General features: G+C 45.7%; 1 protein-coding gene across 2 annotated transcripts; it reads right to left on the bottom strand.

Annotated features, from left to right (window-relative positions):
- Positions 1–5434: 5434 nt before the first annotated feature.
- Positions 5435–18339, bottom strand: slc35c1 (solute carrier family 35 member C1). 2 transcript variants are annotated; one of them, XM_038807805.1, is made up of 3 exons: positions 18222–18339; positions 17516–18021; positions 5435–7329 (listed from the first exon to the last, which is right to left on the bottom strand). In XM_038807805.1, exons 1-3 carry the CDS (start codon positions 18248–18250, stop codon positions 6770–6772), a joined length of 1095 nt encoding a protein of 364 aa, XP_038663733.1. In that variant the 5' UTR covers positions 18251–18339; the 3' UTR covers positions 5435–6769. The 2 variants fall into 2 exon arrangements, with proteins under 2 accessions (XP_038663733.1, XP_038663734.1); XM_038807806.1 differs by having other exon boundaries at positions 18115–18233.
- Between the last annotated feature and the right edge of the window lie 3551 nt (positions 18340–21890).

Raw genomic sequence — 21890 nt, 5'->3', positions numbered from 1 at the left:
CCTCCCTCGACTTGCTAAGGAGCTTGAGAAAGGAAGGCAAGCAGATCCAAAATAGGTTCCCACAGAATTCCAATCCACCCACACTGTGGGTGGAAAATCCTGGATCTGCACAACACGAACAAAGGCAAAAACATTTGCTAACAATGTTTTCCTTAATCATGATCCTCAAGCTGAGCAGTGTTGCAACCATAGAATCCCTGCCACAGAGTCAGTTTTGGATTCAGTTTCCTTTGCATTCCATGGGCTTTTGGTGGTCGGAGCAGTTTTCCACATTGGACCTTGGAAGAAGCCTTCCTAAAATCCAAAAACTACATCAATTGACTCTCCTTGTTACTCGTCAAAATATCCAATCCAATCACAGAATCACAGTGCAGAAGGAGGCTATTTGGCCCATTGTGTCTGCATCGACTCTCCAAACAAGTATGCTTTAGTGCCATTCCCCTTCTTTTTTCCCCATACCTCTGCACATCAAATCCATGGTGACTGTCCTTGATTAATCTTTATCTTTCTAAATGGCGATTAATACTGTCCCTCAGAATTTTTTCCCATAATTTGGCCAACTGGTTTAGGTTGACTGGCTTGTAATTACTCAGCCTATCCCTTGCTCCCTTTTTAAAAACAGCGGTAGTATGTCAGTGCCCTCCAGTGCCAGCCTTGTCGCCTCAGAGGATTGGAAAGTAATCGTCAGTGCAGAGCTTTTGTGACAAAATGGGTCATATTGTTTGGTATCAATTAATTAAAGAGATAATATTTAAAAAAATACTAGAGCCATTTGTTTCCTGTTGACGTCTTCAGACCACGAGACGGAAACAGGACCAACCATCACTTAGTATCTGCAGGCAAACCTATGCAGAAGCAGTAAATATCCTCCAAACAGGGCCCTGTATGTCCCAGTACTTGGTGGTGTGGGAATTAGACACTGGCCTGAATTTCATAGCCAGCAGTGCACATCGGTGAGTTCAAGGAAAGCTGCCTGCAAAGTTCGAGTGATCTCTGTGGCATGGATTTCCCCTTTCCCAATGTCAGTTGGAATCTGGTACCAAATCAAGGAGATCTCCAGGCACCCATCAACTGTGATGTGACTAAACAGCCAATAAATTTTCTTTTTCTATTCTCAAAAAGCAGAAAACCAGGAAGCAAAATACACTGAAAAATGTTTTCAGATTCTGAAATAAATGATTGGCACATGTATGTGGAATGAAGGTAGAAGCCGAAATGCCATGAAAAATCTTTTGAAAAAAATATTTTAAACGTGGGCATCAATCGTGATCCTTGAAGTAGGCACAAATGTCAAAGATGCAAGGTCTTGGTCCCTGCTTTCACAAGATAATTATGGCTGACGGGAGAGTTTCGTCCAAAGAATTTTCAACAACAACATGTAGATTGTGGCAGATCAACCATTTCTCCCTCGAAACATACAATCTAAACAAAATGTGAGTTAACATTTTGCAGCTGGTACCATACAAAATGGAGGAGAATTAGCTCTCATTATAGACATGTGAAATCTTGTAGTGGATCAATAACTATTTATTTCACTTAATGTTTAAGTAACATGTTCTTTTATTATTTTATTGTTGTGTTGTGGTGATACTGACCTCTCAAAGCTCGGCAAAATAAACGAGTGATTCATGTGTACAACAAGTCAGCAGCCTGGTGAAGAATCAGCAATTCTTACCCATTGATTTCAGTCTGTTGCATAAACTTCCTGTGAGCAAAGGCAAAGTAAAGTGGCCATATCCCAGATGGCCATAGGCTGCTTTCTCCTTAGAGGGAGAGTGCTGACTAGTCGTGATTTATCTTGAGGATCACCACACCACAGGTGAGGGGCAAGGCTGAGAAGGTGGGGCCTTCATGAATAACCTCAGCCTGTACGGGAAATGAACTCGCACCTTTGGCTTCCCTCTGCATCACAAACCAGCTGTCCAGACAACTGAGCTAAACTGGCCCCCTATATCAAATCACACGAGTCCTTTATTGTTCTAATTAAATTAGTTCCAATTTTTCTTTAAAAAATAAATAAATTTAGAGTACCCAATTCTTCCCCCCCCCCCCTTCAATTAAGGGGCAATTTAGTGTGCCAATCCACCTATCTGCACAACTTTGGGTTATGGGGGTGAGACTCAAGCAGACACGGGAATAATGTGCAAACTCCAAACGGACAGTGACCCAGGGCCAGTATTGAACCCGGGATCTCGGCGCAGTGAGGCAGCAGTGCTAATCACTGCGCTATCGTGCCGTCCCAGTCCCAATTTTAAGTCTTTTTCTATTCCTATTTGGTTTAATCAGGCAGCTCTGCAGTGTATCGATAATACACCGTCTCCTTGACCTCAACATCATTCCTACAGTCTGGAGATTATCAAAGCATTTTGCAGTGAAACATGCTGTTACGGCTTCAGACCCGCTTTAGATATTCGCTTGGGTATAGCAGCGACCGTTGCTCCCATAAATGGTTTGAGCCTCTCACGTTCAGGAATATGCTGACATTAAACCCCTTTTCCAATTATATCGATGAGCCAGTGGCATTATATTAGGACACTGTGATCTTAACTGGATAATGTGCCCTTGTTGGGTGCTTCCTCTAATCTTTTATCCATCATAGTATTGGTAGGAGTGTCAACTGTACAATCATTGTGAAGCAAAGCAAAGCCCCTTCTTCACATTGAGGATACCCTCTTATCATATTGTGTGGTACGACCACTGTGTTTAGTTGGGATAATTGTGAACAAATCTATCAACTCAAAAATGGGCATTCATGAGAGACTGCAGACCATCAGCAGCAGAATTGAATACAACCACATTCTGTAATCTCATTTTGCACATATCCTCCAATCTACCATCATCATCAAGCTGATAGATCAACCCTGGTTCAAAGAAGAGAGGAGGGCGTGCCAGGAACAACACCAGGCATACCGAAAAATTAACCGTCACTCTGAGGAAATTACAACACAGGACTAGTTGTACACCAGACAGCAGCAAGTGATAGACAGAGCCAAGAGACCTCACAACCAATGGACCAGATCCAAGCTCTGCACTCCTACCACATCCAGTCATGAATGATGGTGGACAATTGAACAACAAACTGGAGGAAGCTGCTCCACAAATAATCCCATTTTCAATGATGGGAGAGCCCAGCACATTGGCCCAAAAAACTGAATATTCACAGTCACCTTCAGCAAGAAAATGCAGAGTGGCTGATTCATCTTAGTTTCCTCTGAAGCTCCCCAGTATCACAGATGCCAGTCTTCAGCCAATTTGATACACTCCATATGATCCACAGAGCAGCTGAAGGCACTAATACTGCATTGAGACCTTGGCAACATTCCGACAACAGTATCGAATACCTGTGCCCAGAACTATCTGTGCTCCTCGTCAAGCTGTTCCAGTACAGCAACAACACTGACAACTACCCAGCAATGTTATCCAGGTATGTCCTGTACACAAACAACCCAGCCCAGTCAATTATCACCCCATCAGTGTACTCTCAATCATCAGTAAAGTGATGGAAGAGGTCATTAACAGTCCTATCAGGCTGCACTTCCCGTACCAGCCTCCCCGGACAGGCGCCGTAATGTGGCGACTAGGGGCTTTTCACAGTAACTTCATTGAAGCCTACTCGTGACAATAAGCGATTTTCATTTCATTTCACTTGCTTAGCAATAACCTGCTCACTGATGTTCTGCTGGTGCCAATCAGTTCCTGACCTCATTACACCCTTGATCCAACATAGACAAAAGAGCTGAACTCAAAAGAGGTGAGGGACAGTGACTGCACTTGACATGAAGGCAGCATTTAACTGAGTATGGCAAAGAGCCAGGACAAAACTAAAGTAAATGTGAATCAATTGGAACACTCTCCACTGGTTCGAATCATACCTAGCACAGAGGGAAAATGCTTGGGTTGTTGGAGGACATTCATCTGTCCCATTTCAAATGTTCCTCAGGGTAGTGTCCTGAGCACAATCATCCTCAGCTATTTCATCACTGACTTTCCCTCCATCAGAAGTGGGAATGTTCGCTGATGATTGCACAATGTTCAGCATCATTCACGATTCCTCAGTTACTGAAGCAGCCTGTGTCCAAATGCAGCAAGACCTGAACAATATCCAGGCTCGGGCTGACAAGTGACAAGTAGCATTCGCACACACAAGTGCCAGACAATGACCATCTCCCACAAGAGAGGATCTAACCATGCCCATTGACATTCAATGGCATTACCATTACTGAATCCACCACTATAGACATCCTGAGGGTTACCATTGACCAGAAGCTCAACTGGACGAGCCATATAAATACTGTGGCTACAAGAGCAGGTCAGAGGCTGGGAATTCTGTAGCAGGTGGCTCACCTTATTCCTCAAAGTCTGTTCACCACCTACAAGACACAAGCCAGGAGTATAATGGACAAGTGCAGCTCCAACACCATTCATGAAGCTCGACACCATACAGCACCAAAGCCTGCTTAATTGACATCCCATCCACTAACATAAACATTCATTCCCTCCACCACTGATGCACAGTGGCAGCAATATGTACTGTTTACAAGATGCACTGCAGCAACTCACCGAAGCTCCTTCGACAGCACCTTCCAACCTGTGACCTCTACCACCTGGAAGGACAGGTGTAGTCGACGTATGGGAACACCACCTTCCGAATGTTCTCCTCCAAGTTGCACAGAATCCAGACTTGGAAATATACTGCCCTTCTTTCACTGTCACGGGATCAAAATCCTGGAACTTCTAACAGCATTATTGGTCTACCTATACCACATGAACTGCAGTAATTCAAGAAGGCAGCTCACGACCACCTTCTCAAGAATTAGGGTTAGGCAATAAATGGTTAGGCAATAAATGCTGGTCTATGGTTTGAACAAACATAAACATTTTCTACCTCAAAGGTTACATTACATTTATTCAGGGTGGAGGCTGTTAAACAAGTTTAAGATCAAACATATGGGTTGGGGAGGCAGAACTAGGCGGAGAGTGGAAAACAGGTCATAGTCATCAATCCTATTTAACCCGATTATTTCCAAGTCACAGATACACTTGCAAAAAGTAAAAATCTACCATGCAGTGGTGCAAAGGCAGAAACCCCAGATCAAAATACAGCTTCAGATGAGTCTTCAGCCTCAATTACCCATATTGCAAACATCAGCGCTTTGAGTCACAATGGAGTAGCGTGTTGTAATCATTTAGTCTGACTTAAGTTAAGGTGTTTCTGTTCATGTTCTGCAGAATTTGTCGTTTGATCCTGTTTTGTGACAACATACCTGTTTTGTGACAACACACCTGCAAGTTCAAGCGAACCTGCAACCTCAATGAAGGGTATGAAACTAAAGGCAGAACATATTAAACAGTACAATTATGTACTCTACCAACATTCAACTTATCAAAAAACATGCTCTTTGTTATACTGTTGAAATTAACTTACAGCCAAAAATAGTGATAAAAAAGATTGTTTATTTCCAGAGTATCAAAGATGTTTTTCAAGACAGACTTGAACAGGCAGGCTCAGACCCACTGAAAATCCCCAACAATCAAGTAGTGCTTTTCAACCCTGCCACAATGTGTCTACCCTTTCAGTGACAATATAAAAAATAATTTATACAATCAAATTACTTCTGGTAAAACTTAACAAGAACAACTCTCAGGTTTCCTTTATCATGGAAGGAATCAAGATGGAAGGAATCAAGATGGTTCTGGACAGTGTTTTTTTTTTAAAAAAAGCATACGTCCTCAAGCAAATAAAAACAACTCCTGAGCACCCTGAACCTCTTTGAATTTTCTAATTGCTATTTAAACACCGTCACCATCATTAACACAGAACTCCCAGGGTAACACAGAACACGAGTGTTTCCACTTGTGGGGAAGAGCAAAAGTAGAGACCATTAATATAAAATAGTCATCAAGAAATCAAATAGTAAATAAGTTTCCTCCGAGTTTCCTAACAGAATGGTGAAAATCATGGAACTGAGTAGAACAGTTCCTGAGTAGGCAAATAATATTGGCGTATTTGAGAGAAGGTCAGAGGAGTGTGCAAGAGAAGGGAATAGAGTTTCCACATGGAATGCTGATTCCAGGTATACACAAGGGGCAAAAACAGTTTCTATTTTCACAAGAGGTTCTTTGGGAGTGTCACATTACAAGAAAGACCATCAATTTCCAAAAATGCTAAACGAACAAGTCCTTTTAACTAATCTCCAAGTTATAGTCAATTAACAATAGTTTGTATGAAAAAAAGGTATTCCCTGGAGATTGTCTAATTAACATACAGTACAATTTCATTTCATCACAAGGATTTAATGAACTTGGATAACAGGAGTGATGTGTTTGTGCATCTGCCAGCAAAACCAGTTGCTGGAGGACAATAACCAGCCATTTGGCCATTCAGCAGCATGGAGGGTACCCTTGAATAGACCAGCTTTTCATTTTCTTCAAAGTTGTTGATATTGGCACTGTAGTGGCTGAAGATTTTGCTGCGATGAAGCACATTATGCGTTTGATGTTTAGCTATGGTTGTTGGCAGCAAGGGCTTGTTGAATGCGTGAGCAGTCCGGAGAATCTGGGAGGCAGGCAGATCAGCTAATACAGATTGCCCATTCAAGCAGACAGCCCACCTTGTAGGTGAGGCGAGGAGGGAGAGCTATAACAGGAAGAGTTGCAGTGAAATCTCGATTTTGAGCCACTTTCCAATTTCTAAACACCCAGGCTTCCCTCCACCATGGCAGGCAATCAAGCTTCCACCGTAAATTAAGTTTGACCGAATAGTCATATTTTAGACTCCAGACTCGCTCTTCTCACGATTCTTGTTTAGTGCCTCATCTTGCACTTTCTTCATCTCTAGTCCCTTTACCCAGGTGTATGCAAAGGAGCCAAAGAGCACCAATACATTACTTGTCCACCAGAGAAAGGTTTTTGCTTCTTCATAGTAAAACACTGCCAGAATAGTTTGTAGGCATGCTTTGGCAGTACCAGAGACGTTGTGGGTCAAGGGGCTGGTGAACTTAATCTGTAGCCCAGTGACGTATCCGATTGCAAAACCAAACACTCCTCCCAAGGTCATCATACCCCAAAAGTTAGTGCTGCCCATCTTGTCAAAATTATACAATGTTTTCAATTCTCCAGTGAAAGCAATTAATGGAACAAAGAGTATACAGGCGTTGACATTGTTGTAGTAGGTTAATCTCCAGATGCTGCCGTCAACAGCTGGCAGAACCTTCTTTGTGTATATGGCGTTCAGGGATACACATAAACTGGCAATCACACCAAACATTACTCCAGTCCAGGACAGGCTGCCTTCTGCACCTTCCTGATTTAATCCCAGGCAAAAGCCACCTGTAGGAAAGAAATGATAGAAACTATAAAGAGGATAGGAAATCTGCATTTTCAATATTTGATTATTTAAAAATATATTTTTATTAAGGCATTTATATGAACATTAAACACAAACCATCACAAGATTAAGAACAAACAGAAATCTCATAAAAAAAGAAACTACTCAAATGCCCCAACCTCCATGCTGTTCCCCTCCCCCCGACCTATCTTCTCCATTTTAACACCCCCCCCCCCCCCCCCCCCCCACACCCCGACACCTCAATTTTCCTTGGGGAAAAAAAATTGATGAATGGTTTCCATCGACGGGCAAACCCATCAACTGACCCTCTTAAGGCGAACTTATTTTCTCCAACCTTAGGAACTCTGTCATGCCACTAACCCACACTCCCAGCTTCAGTGGCCCCAAATCGTCCACTCCAGCAAAATATGTCTCTGGGCTACCAGGGAGGCACAGGCCAAAATGTTGGCCTCTCTTGCCCCCTGGACTCCCGGGTCTTCGACACACCAAATACTGCCACTTCTGGACTCAGTGACACCTTCACCTTCAGCACCTCAGATATTATGCTCGTGAATAAATGCTAGAACCACTTCAGCTTCAGAGGACATGGTTTGCGGACCTCCCATTGTACCACCCACACCTGTCCCCCACCCACTCAAAGAACTTACTCATCTTGGCTACTGTCATATGCGCCCTGTGAACTACCTTAAATTGAATAAGGCTTGCGCACGACGAAGTTGCATTCACCCTCCTCAGAGCTTCCTCCCACAACTAGGCCTCCATTGCACCCCGCAGCTCCTCCGGCCATTTCCTCTTGAATTCTCCTATCGAGGCTCCCTCCCAGTCCATTAACTCGTTGTAAATTTCGGACACTTTCCCCTCCCCCACACCCTCCTTCGACACCACCTTGTCCTGTAGTCCCGGGGTGGCAGATCGGGAAATGACGTCACCTGCATCCTCACATAGCCCCGGACCTCTTCCCACTGGGAGCTCATATTCATCCCCTAATTCCTCTAGACATCCCCCCACAAACAGGTCTCCAAACTGCTCTATCCCTTTGCATCGCCACCCCCAAAACCTCACAACTAAATCTATGTTTACCGCAAATCGGTGCCCACACCGAGGCACCTTCCAACCTGAAATGCTGCATCCACTGTCCCACAAAGCCGCCACCACCACCAGGCTTGTGGCGTATTTGGCTGGCGAGAACGGCAGAGGCGCCGTCATCAATGCCCCTAATATTTGATTATTTAAACTGCTTAACTGTTTTGGTTATGATGTAGTTATCACAATAATGGAATCTACAGCAAGTTACAGCCCTTCAAAGTGGTTTTGGGATTCCAACCAATTCATGTACAGAAAAATGTAATGGCCATCACCTGGTCCCAGAAGACACAAATTCCCTTCTGGCCATGGGGAGGTGATAGGAAAAGAGTTGACATTTTGTTTGAGAACTTGTGCATTTGCACAACCCTTACACTCCCAAAAGTTCCAGGTAATTCTTTGGATTTAAGACAAGCCGACGTCTTGGTCTTTTCCTCCTTGGTAGCCCGGAACCGGATATTGCTAGCGTGGAGGGTCTCAAAACCCTCAAAATCAGAGATCTGGGTTAACGACATGGCCGGGTTTCTCAGGCTGGAAAAAATTACGTTTGCCTCAAGAGGGTCAATGCTAGGGTTCGTCCGGAGGTGGCAGCCGTTTGTCGACTTCTTCGGGGAAAACTAACTGTCGGCAAAGGCAATCAGAAAAGGGAGGGGGTTAGGCTATTTTCTGTTTAGGGTAGGTGGGATTTATTAGGGATGGAGATGGTTCATGCACTATGTTTATATCTGTACTGTTTCCTGTTATTATTATAAAATTATAAATACCTTAATAAAATGTTTTCCAAAAAAAAAATCTTTGGATTGCTCATCCAAATTCAGTTCTAACATACCCACCAATGGAAATGATTTTCTTAATTGAACTCCTCATAATTTTGAGCACTTCTATCAGGCCTTCTTTTCGCTTTCTTTGTTCTGGTGAAGCAGGCTCAGTTTCTCTCACCTGTCTTAGAACTACTAACTCTGATTTCTGGCATTATCATGGTAAATCATTTCTGTATTCTTTCAATAGTAATTTGAACGCATTTTCTAAAGTAGGGCACCCAAAATGAGACGCATTATTCAAATTGTAGCCTAACCATTTACTTGTATAGGTTTTCTTATGTTGACTCTTTGGTTCAGCGCTTGATGCTTCTACTCGAGACCAATTGCCTGAAATTCTTGTGACACCTGGGAACTCCGGGATACTTTTTGTGTCCTGGATAACCGCATGAAGAGGAAGCACCTTAATTTGCTTGAACCTAAAGCATGAAGTGTGGCTGAGGTCATTTCTGGGAATCTGATAGGCCAAGAGTTTCCTGGAGCACAGGTTCCAGGAGATGGTCAACCTACAGCTACAGAGAGTTCAGGCGGAAGATGCAAGCAGTGCAGGATCCTTCTGGGACTGTGGCACTTTCAAATAGGTTTTTGGTACTGAATGATGGTGAGCACAACATAATCTTGGGGTGGGGTTGCAGCTTAGATCCAATCCCCAGCACTGTGGGGCAAATGCCTGGAAAGGAGGACACAGCAAAGAGTAGAAATGCAATGGCGTTTGGGGATTTGATAGTTCGATAGGTAGGGGTGACTGCAAACACCAACACGAGTCTCTATGGTTTGTTGCCTCTCTGCTGTCAGGGTAAAGAACATTGTGAAGAGGGTGCAGAACATTTTGAAGGGGGAAGGAGAATAGCCAGAAGTCATGGAATCAATGACATATGTGGGAAAAGGTTGGGAACCTATGCAAACAGTTAGGGAGAAATTTAAAGAACACCTCAAAAGGCAGTAATCATTGGATTACAAGACCAATAAGATATGTCAATGCATGGCTGGAGAAACGGTGCCAGTCTTAGGCAGGTCTTCAGATTTCTGTAGCAAATCAGAAGTAACCTGCACAAGTTGGAAGGGCTGCAACTCCACAGGCCTTATATTGTTAACTAGTGTTGTGGGGGACTGGGACCAGAATGAAGAAGTCAAGAAGAGATTCAAGGTGCAAAGAAGATCAAGTTATACAAAGAGCATCAGAATAAACAGCGGTTAATTAATAGGAGGGATCAGAGGTGAAAACGTGAGGCCGACTAAACTGGGTTTAAAGTTGTGTATGCATAAATGCACGGCGTGAGATAAATGAGCCGCAGGAGCAAATGGCCACATGGGATTCATGATATAGTAGCAAGACCCGGTTCAAACAAGGTTGGGGGGGGGGGGGGGGGGGGGCAATATTCATCAAAGCTCCTGTTAGAGTACCAGAAAAGAATAATTTACTTTAAGGTTCAAGGACAGAATCTATTTGGCTAAAATCAAATAAAACCAAAGAAGAAGAATATAGGAGCTATGATGCTAATAGTATATACTCTTAGCCACCAATTAGTGGAAAGGCCATAAAGACGGAAATTGCAGGCACATTTCAAAAAGAGGAGAGAACAACAGAGTGATGATAATGGGGGACTTCAATTATTTTTATATTGACTGGGAAACTAACAGATGAAAGGGCAAATAAAGAGAGCAATGTCTGAAATGCTTATGAGACGACGTTTTTGCTCAGAGTGCTTCTAACCCAACGACGAAAGAAGTGGTGCTGGTATGGATGCAAGTGGCGCACTTTTCAGTGGGGAACATTTGGGAAACAGTGATCACAATAGAGCAGTTATGTAGTAGGAGAAATAATTACATGCGGAAATACTGCACTAAAGCAGGGCTAATTTAACATGGTTGAAAAGGAATTTTGCCCATATGGATTGGAATCAAAGACTGACAAGCAAAGCAATAACTGAGCAATTGGCACCCTTCAAAGAGCAGACTATTCAGGTACGGACTCAACATATTCCCACAAAGGGGTGTGGGAGGCAGAGAAGAGGATTCAATGCTAGAGCTGCTTGGAGATATAGAGATTAAAATGAAACAGAAAAAGGAGGTTCATGATAAATGTCTATTTCATAATTTAGTGAAAAAAATCAAGTGAAGTGGAAGTCGGATAAATGTTAAAACTGAAAAAGTAAAAAGTAGCAGAGGATGTATGAGAATGGATTAGGTGATATAAACGGGAACCCAAAAATTATTTCGTAAACATAAAAAGTGTACAAATGAAAAAGGAATTTTAGGACTCAGAAAACTCAAAGGGCTTAGGGCAGCATGGTAGCACAGTGGTTAGCACTGTTGCTTCACAGCGCCAGGGACCTGTTTCGATTCCCAGCTTGGGTCGCTGTCTGTGCGGAGTCTGCACGTTCTCCCCGTGTCTGTGTGGGTTTCCTCCAGTGCTCCGGTTTCCTCCCACAAGTCATGCAAACGTGCTTGTTTGGTGAATTGGACATTACAAATTCTCCCTCAGTGTACCCGAACAGGTGCCAGAGTGTGGCGACTAGGGGATTTTCACAGTAACTTCATTGCAATGTTAATGTAAGCCTACTTGTGGCACTAATAAAGATTATTATTAAACTAAATCATGGGGGTGAGGTATCAATTAAGGGAAGATGCAATCAATTAATGGGGTAAGAAGAAGGCAAGAGAGAAAGGTAGCAATAAGGTTAAGGAAAGAACATGGCAGGAAGGGAAAGAGGGCATAACCTTAAGCATGCGCCAGCCGATAAGGCTAGAGGGTGCAAAAATAGTAAAAAGACAGAATTAAAGGCTCTATATCTATATACGCAAAGTGATCATAACAAAAGATTAATTATCAACTGAAATGAAAAAAATGAGTATGATCTCATAACAATTAGAGACATGGCACAAGATGACAAAGGTGGAGATCTGAATGTTCAAGGGTATATGATATTTTGGAAGGCAGGAAGCTAGGAAAAGGTGGGAGATAGCTCTGTTAATTAAGGATGTTATTATACACGACAAATGACCTTTGATCTAAAAGATCTAGGAGGTAGAATTATTTGGGTAGGAGATGAAAAAATAGCAGAAGTAAGATGTCACATTCGGGAGTAGTTTATAGGCCCCCAACAGTAACTACACTTAGGATTATGCTCCAAAAATGAAGATGTCCAAGAAACTTCATCACAATCCTGCAACTGCTCCAACGATGATATGACTGTAACCATCTTCAATGGGAGATCTGAAACGGATGCCTTCAAATTAGCTTCCTTATTATTTACAATCTTCCTGACAGTGGCTATTCACCTCAAAGATCAAGTTCCCTCTGGGGTCAGTATTAATGCCGCCCAATGGCAAACTGCAACCTCAGCCGTTTCCATGCCAAAACTAAACAGATCACCACTGATCGATAGTTTGCGGACGTCTGCAGCAAATCTGCACCAGATTCAAGCCACTCTCGATCATTTCAATTCTACATACAAGACAGTTGGTCTTCCCTTGAATGTTGCCAAAACAAATCTCATATCAACCCACACCTCGCCAACCAAATATTCCACCTCCCATAAATCTTAAAGGAGACCTTTTAGAATATGCGAGTTGAGGACTTCTCATACCGTGGCAATTCAAAAGGCCAGCATTGATGAGGAGATCCAACTGCTACACCAGCTCAGTCTTCTACAAACCACTGCTAACGACCTGTCTGGAGTTTGCACATTCTCCCAGTGTCCGAGGGGGTTTCCTCGGGTGCTGTGGTTTCCTCCCACAGTCCAAAGATCTGCAGGTTAGGTCACTTGGCCATGCTAAGTTGCCCCTTAGTGTCCAAAAGGTTAGGTGTTTTTTTCAGCCTGCCCTTGGACTTTGTAAGAAACAGTCTTTTCCAGTACAACTCCTGGGATCCATTGGGAGCCATCTTCAGAGTTCTGCACATAGATGGCATCTCCTTTCCTGAAGATCTTTTTAGGTCTTCTGGTGTCGTAGTTCCTTTTTTTGTGTCTCCCGTTTTGACTCCACCTTCCCCCGTTGAGCGGCAATCGACCATAATAAGGAACTTTGATCCCAAGAATGGGCCAGTGACGTCCACGTGCACCCATTCCCATGGGCGTTCTGGCCATTCCAATAGGTGCAGAGGCCAAAGGTGGGAACGTCTGCTTCTCCTGGCCCAGGGCACACTGCTTTACCAAATATGCTATATTGGTATCGAGTCTGGGCCATCAGATGTAGCTCCTTGTGAGCATTTTCATCTTGAGGTGGCCATTGTGTAATTCAGCCAGGATTGGGTGCCGATCTGGGCGGGGATGACTAGTCAGGCTCCCCACAGAACGAAGCCACCTTCTACACTCAGCTCTCGCCATTGAAGGCCTTCATGTCAGCTGTGGGGTGTCCTCTGATTCTGCCACTGAGGATATGGCACAATTTTGCCAGTGTGGGGTCCTTCTAGGTCTATACTTGAATCTGCTTTGTGGACACTGGCAAGGTATCCAGGAAGTTCAAGGTCATGATGACTTCTTCCAATGCTGGCAAAGGAGCCAAGCTTGTGGGCAGCGGGAGGCGACTCACGGCATTAGAGTTCGCAATGTGATCCTAGGCGGTACTCGAAAGAGTATCGTAGGTTTCTAACAATAATGTCTAATGTTGGATCAGAACAAAGGCCATGGGCGAAACTTGCTTTATCCTCTTTGAAAAAGGCTCAGCAGGGGTTTATGGTCAGTTACGATTGTGAAATGTCAGCCGTAAATATATTTAGTTGTAATTTCTTCATTTCAAAAATACCAGTCAATCCTTCCTTTTCGATCTGAGAATAATGTCTTTCTGTGTTTGCCAAAGTTCTGGATGGATATGCTATGTGCTCTCTGTCCATCATCCCATTGATGGGAAAGGACTGCCCCTACTCCATCTAGAGAGGCATCACATGTTAATTCCAGTTCTTCAGTGATAGTAACTGTCGCTTCACCTTCGCAAAGCCTTCATCTTGCAGCGCCAGCCATGGTCACTACTGTTTTTTTAAAAACAGCATGTGTAGGGGTGACAATAAAGTAGCCAAGTTTGGGATAAATTTTCTATAGCAGTTTACGAGGCCCAAGAAAGATGTTAATTCTGTCGTATTTTGAGGGGTCGGTGCCTCTTGATGGCCTTAACTCCACGGGGTGACGACTCTTTTTAACGACTCGATACCCTGGGTAGATCAATTTGCCTACCTCGAATACACAATTTTTCTCGTTTGAGACGGACACCTGCGTCAGAAAGTAGTCTCAAAGTCTCCTCCAGGTTTGCTAGGTGCTCTTTTTTCGTGGCTCCTATGATTTGTACATTATCTCAGCTTACTGCCACCGTAGGGAGCCCTTGGAAAATGTTCTCCATCATGCGTTAATAAATGACACATGCCTATGAGACTTTGAACTAGCAGGCGCGTATACTCTTATAAACCGTTATGGGGATTCATCATTATGTACTTCCGGGATCACCTGTCTAGTTCTAGCTGGAGGTAGGCATGGCTCATAATTAGTTTGGTGAAGGTTTGACTCCCTGCCAATTTGGCATATAGATCTTCTATGCATGGCATGGGTGCTGATAGAAACGTGAGGCTTTATTAACCGTTAGTTTACATACCCTGCAAAGGTGGACTGACGCGTTGGGCTACTTGTGCAGCCCACTCTGTGAACTGCACTGTTGTATTATCCCAAGGCTCGCTCACCATTTGAGTTCAGTCTCTACTTCGGTAAGTAAAAGCACTGGCCTGAAATATTTGGGTAGGGCGTCAGGGTCCACATATATCCTTACCCTTGCTCCCATTAATTCTACCATGGCCTTCTTGGAATACCTCGGGGTATTTGCCAATTACCTCATACAGTCCACCGGGTTATTTACCAATGACCTCATACTGGTTTTTAGTTTAAAAATTTGTAGCCGGTTCAGACGGATCCTCTGGAACCAGTCTCTGCCAAAGAGGCCGAGTCCTGGTCCTCGTACTATTATGAGTGAGGATCGGGCTGTGGTTCCCATAATCTTCAAAGGTTCCCTTGTATATATAATAATAATCTTCTATTGTCACAAGTATGAAGATACTGTGAAAAGCCCCAAGTCGCCACATTCCGGCGCCTGTTCGGGTAAGCTGGTATGAGAATTGAACCCGTGCTGCTGGCCTTGTTCTTCATTACAAACCAGCTGTCTAGCCCACTGAGCCAATCTGGCACTGGTGCCGCACAGGCCTAGGGGCAAGATGCAGAGACACTGGAAGCTTTATTCCCCTGATGATGGAGATGGCAGCTCCCATATCAACCTCCAATTGTAATGAATGGCCATTGACCAAGGTTGTTATCTTTATCAGGGCATCCTTAGGGGATTATGATGCAAGGGTGTCACGGTAGCACAGTAGTTAGCACTGTTGCTTCACACCAGGCTCCCAGGTTCAACTCCCAGCTTGGGTCACTGTCTGTGCAGAGTCTGTGCGTACTCCCCGTGTCTGCGTGGACTTCCTCCAGGTGCTCCAGTTTCCTCCCACAAGTCCCGAAAGACGTGCTGTTAGGTGAATTGGACATTCTGAATTCTGTGTGTGTGCCCAAAAAGGTGCCAGAGTGTGGCGACTAGGGGATTTTCACAGTAACCTCATTGCAGTGTTGATATAAGCCTACTTGTGACAATAATAAATAATACAAGGAAGAGAATAATAAAGATTATTATTATTTTAGCTGGATCGTTTTGTCCTCTACAGGCTGATACTTCGTCTGGAAACTAAGGAAATTCGGCAGGTCCACATCGACTTTTACCAATTTTTACAGAAGCACCATAGAAAGCATCCTATCTGGCTGCATCACAGCTTGGTATGGCAACTGCTTGGCCCAAGACCTTAAGAAACTACAGAGAATCGTGAACACAGCCCAGTTCATCATTCAAACCTGCCTTCCATCCATTGACTGTCTACACTTCCCACTGCCTTGAGAAAGCCGGCATCATCATCATCAAATACCCCTTCCACCTGGGTTATTCTCTCTTCCAACCTCTTCCATCGGGCAGGACGAGATATTTCTTCACTCAGGGGTTATGAATCTTTAGAATTCTCTATCCCAGAGGCTACAGATACTCAGCTGAAAAGTATATTCAAAACTGAGATCCAAAGATTTTTCAGCACCGATGGAATCAAGGAATTTGAGGCTAAGGTGGGAAAGTGGAGTTGATGTAAAAGAGTAGCCACGATCTTATTGAATAGTGGAGCAGGTTCAAACAATCATACTCCTGCTCCTATTTCTTGTGTTCTTTTGTAATACCTCAAAGAGAGTCAACACCTTTAGTGTGGAAAAGAAAATGGCATTTGTAAATCACACATTCACCTTATTCATTAAAACAGCACAAATTTAATACATGCACCTCTAAGTTGCAGAATCGGGTCAGAGGTCATTCAATTAAAACGTCCCAGTTTTTCATAAAAGAATATTACTTTATTTAGGCAGCCCTCATCTGACTCCACCCTTAACGTGGAATAGTGGAGGTACCAAAATCAAGAATGAGCACTTTTAAAGCAGATGAGGCTTTGAAGAGACGGGCAAGATTACAGAAGTGGAAACAAGCTGCCTTGATGTGCGAAAGTATATGGGGTCAGAAGCTCATCTCTGGATCAAATAGGATGCCATGGAAATTAACAGTCTGGTTCAGCCTCAGAGAGTGGCCAGGTAGAGGGATGGAGTCAGAAATTGAGTTTGTGTGGATCCAAAGCCAATGACTTTGGTCCTCTCAATGTTTAATACCTCCACTATTCCATGGGTCTCCAGTCAGCCCTTTCTCTTACACCCTCCATGAGTCAGAGCTCATTAAAAAAAACTCAGCTCACTGACATATTCACAGACACTTTGAGGTTATAAAAGTCTGCTCCTCATCTCTATAACTATCTCCAGCCCTACAAAAGATCCAAGAAATCTCCCTTTCTTCCAACTCTGGCTCTTCTGCAACTTCCACTTCCTTTCCATACCTTCAGCTGCCTTGGCCCTTAGCTCTGGAATTCCCAAACCTCTCAACCCCCTTTCCAATTCCCTGAAGGCCCTGCAGCTATATTTTTCACCAGACTCTTGGCCATCTCCTATTATATTCTTCTTTGACATGGTGTTAATATTTGATTAATTTAATAAAACATCACAGTAATATAAATGCATGTTTTTGTTGTTTCTTTACCACGCACGCATAAATAATAAAAGCGTATAGCTTTAAGTACCCTCTGCACAAGTATTTCTGTGGAATCGTGCAATTAACTGCTTGCACTGTGAGATGGCATAATAATGAAGGTAAAAATATTGTTCATTACCTATAATGATCCCACAACACATTATGGCTCTGAATGATGTGGTCTGTTTGAGAATCCCATAGGACAGTAGGACGTTGAAGACAGTGGTCAAGGAACGTCCTATATTATAGAATGCCACTCCGACATACTTGAGGCACAAATTGTTGAAAGTAATCATTCCGATGAAGACCACGGACAAAGGGAGAATCTCCCTGGAAATCTTAGGATCGAATCCAATCGATGGGAAGTCCACCATAGTAGGACACAGGGTGCTGAACAGATTCAGCAGCCAGCAGAGTAACACTGTCACCAAACACTGGAAGAAAGTGACAAACAGGGGCGCGTCCAGCCGCAGATCCGGGCTGTCCAGCAAGTACTTGTTTAGGAAGACCATAGTGATCGATATGAACCAGTACATAATCACCACGCAAGCGATTTTCACTGCCTTCGATATGAAAGACTCGGGGCTGCCGTGTTCCAAGTTGTACAACGCCATTTTGAGAATATTCGACCGTTTCAGAGGAGTCCTGTTCATGGTGTGCAACAGAAATGAACGTGATTAAAGTACATGCAATAATTTAAAAGAAATGCTAAACAGTCAGTATTAAAATAACATTTACCGATGCAAAAACATAAATAAAGCGAAGGCAAATAACGAACAGAGAGACAGACACACTGTCAAACAGCTACTCCGGCGGAACAGAGACAAGAAGCTGGCCCGCCTCACCCACGCTGCATTTCCGGGTAACGTGCCATCCGTGTCAATTCCCTCGGTCGCTTCACAACCGGACATGTAGCAACGTTCCACAATCGATCGCTGCCCTGGGAAGCTCCGCCCACCGCTTTACACAGAGAGCTTCCATTGATGTAGCGCCTAGCTTAACACCTCCCCCCCCCCCCCCCCGATACCCCAATGCCCTTTCAAGACAATGAAAAAGGTTTATTTTTCTTAGCGGTAGGAAACGTGGCTGGTCAGCAAGATCCCACCGTTAGCAAAGATCAGGAAATCTTTTTCCTTTTTAATGATGTTTCCGAGGAAGAACTCACCTGCTTTAGAAACCTGGATCTTTTACATCCACCTGAGAGGGCAGAAGAGGGCTCGATTTAATTTCTCATAAAGGATAGCACCCACCCTTTTCTTGATCGGGTCACGCCCGATTCAGCAACTGATTCAAATATTTTTAATCTGACGACAAAAATGTTTTCGGAACTTCCCGTGAATTCGCGCGAAATTCTCCGCAATCACGACGGTGCGGAGAATAGCGGAGTTCGTAAAATTTTACGGCCACGCTAGTCTGACGCCCTCCCGCTATTCTCCCCCCCCCCCCACGCCCGACTCCCGATACGAATCGCTGCCGCCGTTTTTTTACGGCCAGCAGCGATTCTCAGCTGGCCGATGGGCCGAAGTCCAAGCCCTTTACGGCTGTTTTTACGAACGGCAAACACACCTGGTCTGGCCGTTCGTAAAAACGGCCGTAAAGTGCCGATTTTTAAAACCATGGCACCGATTGGCACGGCAGTACCACGGCCGTGCCAAGGGTGCCATGGGCCCGCGATCGATGGGCACCGATCGCGGGCAGCGGGTCCGATACCCGCGCACTCTTTGTCCTTCCGCCACCCCGCTGTATCATTTTGCGGGGCGGCTGAGGGGCATCCTGGCCCGCGCATGCGCGGGTTTCGCGCAAATGCGCGATGACGTCATCAGCGCATGCGCGGGTTGGAGTCTTCCAATCCGCGCATGCGCGGCTGATGTCATGTGACGCGTCAGCCGGCGCAAACTCTGGCAAGCGGGCTTAACGAAATTTGTTAAGCCCGCGATGCCGGAGTTTACGGCGGCGGCATGCTAGCCCCGACCGGGGACCAGAATCGGTTCCCGGTCGGGGAGGGGGAGGCTGGCGTCAAACCCGCCCGGATTTGACGCCAGCCTTACGATTTCTCCCTCTCTGGGAGAATCGCGCCCCACGTTTTTCTTCCAATCACGCCTGGTAATGGAGTCAACACAGGAAAACCAGGCTTGACAATAGATTGGGTCCACAATCTTAATTCTGTCTTCAAAGTGGACCCGTACCTGTCTCAATGCCCACAGATCCTTCTCCCGGGTTACGGTGGCCAACTCCTGGCGTTTGTTTTCCTGGAGGGTTCACGGCCTCCAACCTGCCCCACCTTCACATTCTTGCCAATGGTTGCCCGACATGTCTATCCTCTGAGCATCCAATTGGAAGGCAAACACACTCTTCATTATCTGATTGGATAATGCTTGACTCTCAAGTCATATTGCTTTTTTATTGACTCTAATATTTTTTTATAGCTCATGTATGTGGACAGGAAATTGAATTGTGGTGATCCACCGCTGTATATATGTGTGTGCCTCTATTAGGGATGTACCTGCTATTACAGGTTTGCTGGTAAGCTCCTGCCGGCCAGCTCCGCCCACAGGGAGCAGTATAAATATTCATAAGCTCTCCTGAGCTGCCATTCTACAGCTGCAATTGAGGGAATAACATCTCACGGTAATAAAGCCTCTTTTGTACCATTAGCGCATCAATTTATTACTGTGAGATTTCCCACATCATGGACATCAGAATTAAACCCGACTGCCTGCAGCTGGATCCGCAATCGCCGAACACCAGGAAAGACTTTAACCACTAGCTGGCTGTCTTCGAGGCCTACATCACCTCTGCGGACCCTTCACCATCGGAAGCTCAGAAAGTGCAACTACTTTACTCAAGGTTGAGCTCCAGCATGTTTCCGCTGATACAGGATGCGCCGACCTACGCCCGTGCTATGGAACTGCTCAAAGAAAATTATGTCCAGTTGACGAACACTCTGTTTGCGAGGCACGTACTCTCCACTCGCGTCCAGCAACCGGGTGAGTCGATTGAGGACTTCTGGCGGGCCCTTATCCCTCTAGTACGGGACTGCGAGTGCCAGGCCGTCTCGGCTACGGAACATTCGAATCTCCTCATGCGAGATGCCTTTGTGATGGGTATTGCATCGGCCCCATCTGGCAACGATTGCTGGAAGGGGCCGTGCTCGATCTAGCAGCGACAAAGACTTTAGCGCTCTCTATGACGGCCGCTTCCCATAACGTGCAATCCTACCCCACCCACTCATCCTACCCCGCAACCGACCCCCCCAACTGGGGCCGCTCCCGTGCAGTATGCCTGCACTACTCGGCACACTGCGCACCCTGGGGGTCCCTGCTGCTACTTCTGCGGCCAGCAGAAGCACCCCCGCCAGCGCTGCCCGGCCCGCGCCGCGACCTGCAAATCTTGTGGCAAGAAAGGCTACTTTGCAGTGGTGTGTCAGGCCCGCGCTGTTGCCTCTATCATGCCCGACCTCTCCCCCTCTCCCCAGCCTATCTCGCAATGGGCCCCGCTGTCCGCAGCCCCCGGGGCCACGTGCGATCAGTGGGCGCCGCCATCTTTCGCCGCCCCCACAATGTGCGCACCGTGATCTTCCCTCCCCCGACTCCACATGCAGTCAGTGGGCGCCGCCATCGTGCCCCGCCCCCACAATGTGCGACCAGTGGGTGACGCCATCTTGCCCCGCCCCCGCAGCATGCACTTCGTGGTCGCTGCCATCTGGCCCCGCCCCACAACGTGCTCTGTATGGACGCCTCCATCTTCTTCCCCGCAGGTACTTCGGACACCGCCATTTTGTCCTCCCCTTGGGACTGGACCACGGGACCCGGGTCGCGGCCGCTACTCATCGGAATCTTCGGACTCTTCAGGCGTTCGCCCGCTACTTGCCTCCATGACGCTCGACCAATTCCGTCCTCGCAACCTGGCTACCGCTTCAACGACGGTGCTCATCAACGGCATGCGACCTACTGCCTACTTGACTCCGGGAGCACCGACAGCTTCATTCATCCGGACACGGTAAAGCGCTGCTCCCTCACGGTCCATCCCGCCAACCAGCGGATCTCCCTGGCCTCCGGATCCCACTCTGTCCCGCTCCGGGGCTTCTGTCTGGTCAAACTCACCGTATAAGGCGTGGAATTCAGCCGTTTCCACCTGTACGTGCTCCCCAACCTCTGTGCGACACTTTTACTGGGCCTGGACTTCCAATGTAACCTCCAGAGCCTCACCCTCAAATTCGGCGGACCCCTACCCCCACTCACCATTTGCGGCCTCACGACCCTCAAGGTTGACCCTCCCTCCCTCTTTGCCAATCTGACTGCAGATTGCAAACCCGTCGCCGCCAGGAGCAGACGGTACAGCACCCAGGACAAGGCCTTCATCAGGTCCAAAGTCCAGCGGCTGCTTCGGGAGGGTATTATCGAGGCCAGCAACAGTCCCTGGAGAGCACAAGTGGTGGTGGTTAAAACTGGGGAGAAACACAGGATGGTCGTGGACTACAGCCAGACCATCAACCGGTACACGCAGCTCGATGC

Source organism: Scyliorhinus canicula, chromosome 9 (genome assembly GCF_902713615.1).
Source record: "Scyliorhinus canicula chromosome 9, sScyCan1.1, whole genome shotgun sequence".
NCBI lineage: Eukaryota > Metazoa > Chordata > Chondrichthyes > Carcharhiniformes > Scyliorhinidae > Scyliorhinus > Scyliorhinus canicula.
This window is presented reverse-complemented; position numbering and strand designations above follow the sequence as displayed.

Excerpts from the sequence above, each read along its gene's own strand:
- slc35c1 (XM_038807805.1), bottom strand. The coding sequence starts at position 18,250 with ATGGCACGTTACCCGGAAATGCAGCGTGG. Across the intron at positions 18,022-18,221 it reads TACCCGGAAATGCAGCGTGG|GACTCCTCTGAAACGGTCGA; the intron begins GTGAGGCGGGCC and ends CACCATGAACAG. Across the intron at positions 7,330-17,515 it reads GTGTTGTGGGATCATTATAG|GTGGCTTTTGCCTGGGATTA; the intron begins GTAATGAACAAT and ends TCTTTCCTACAG.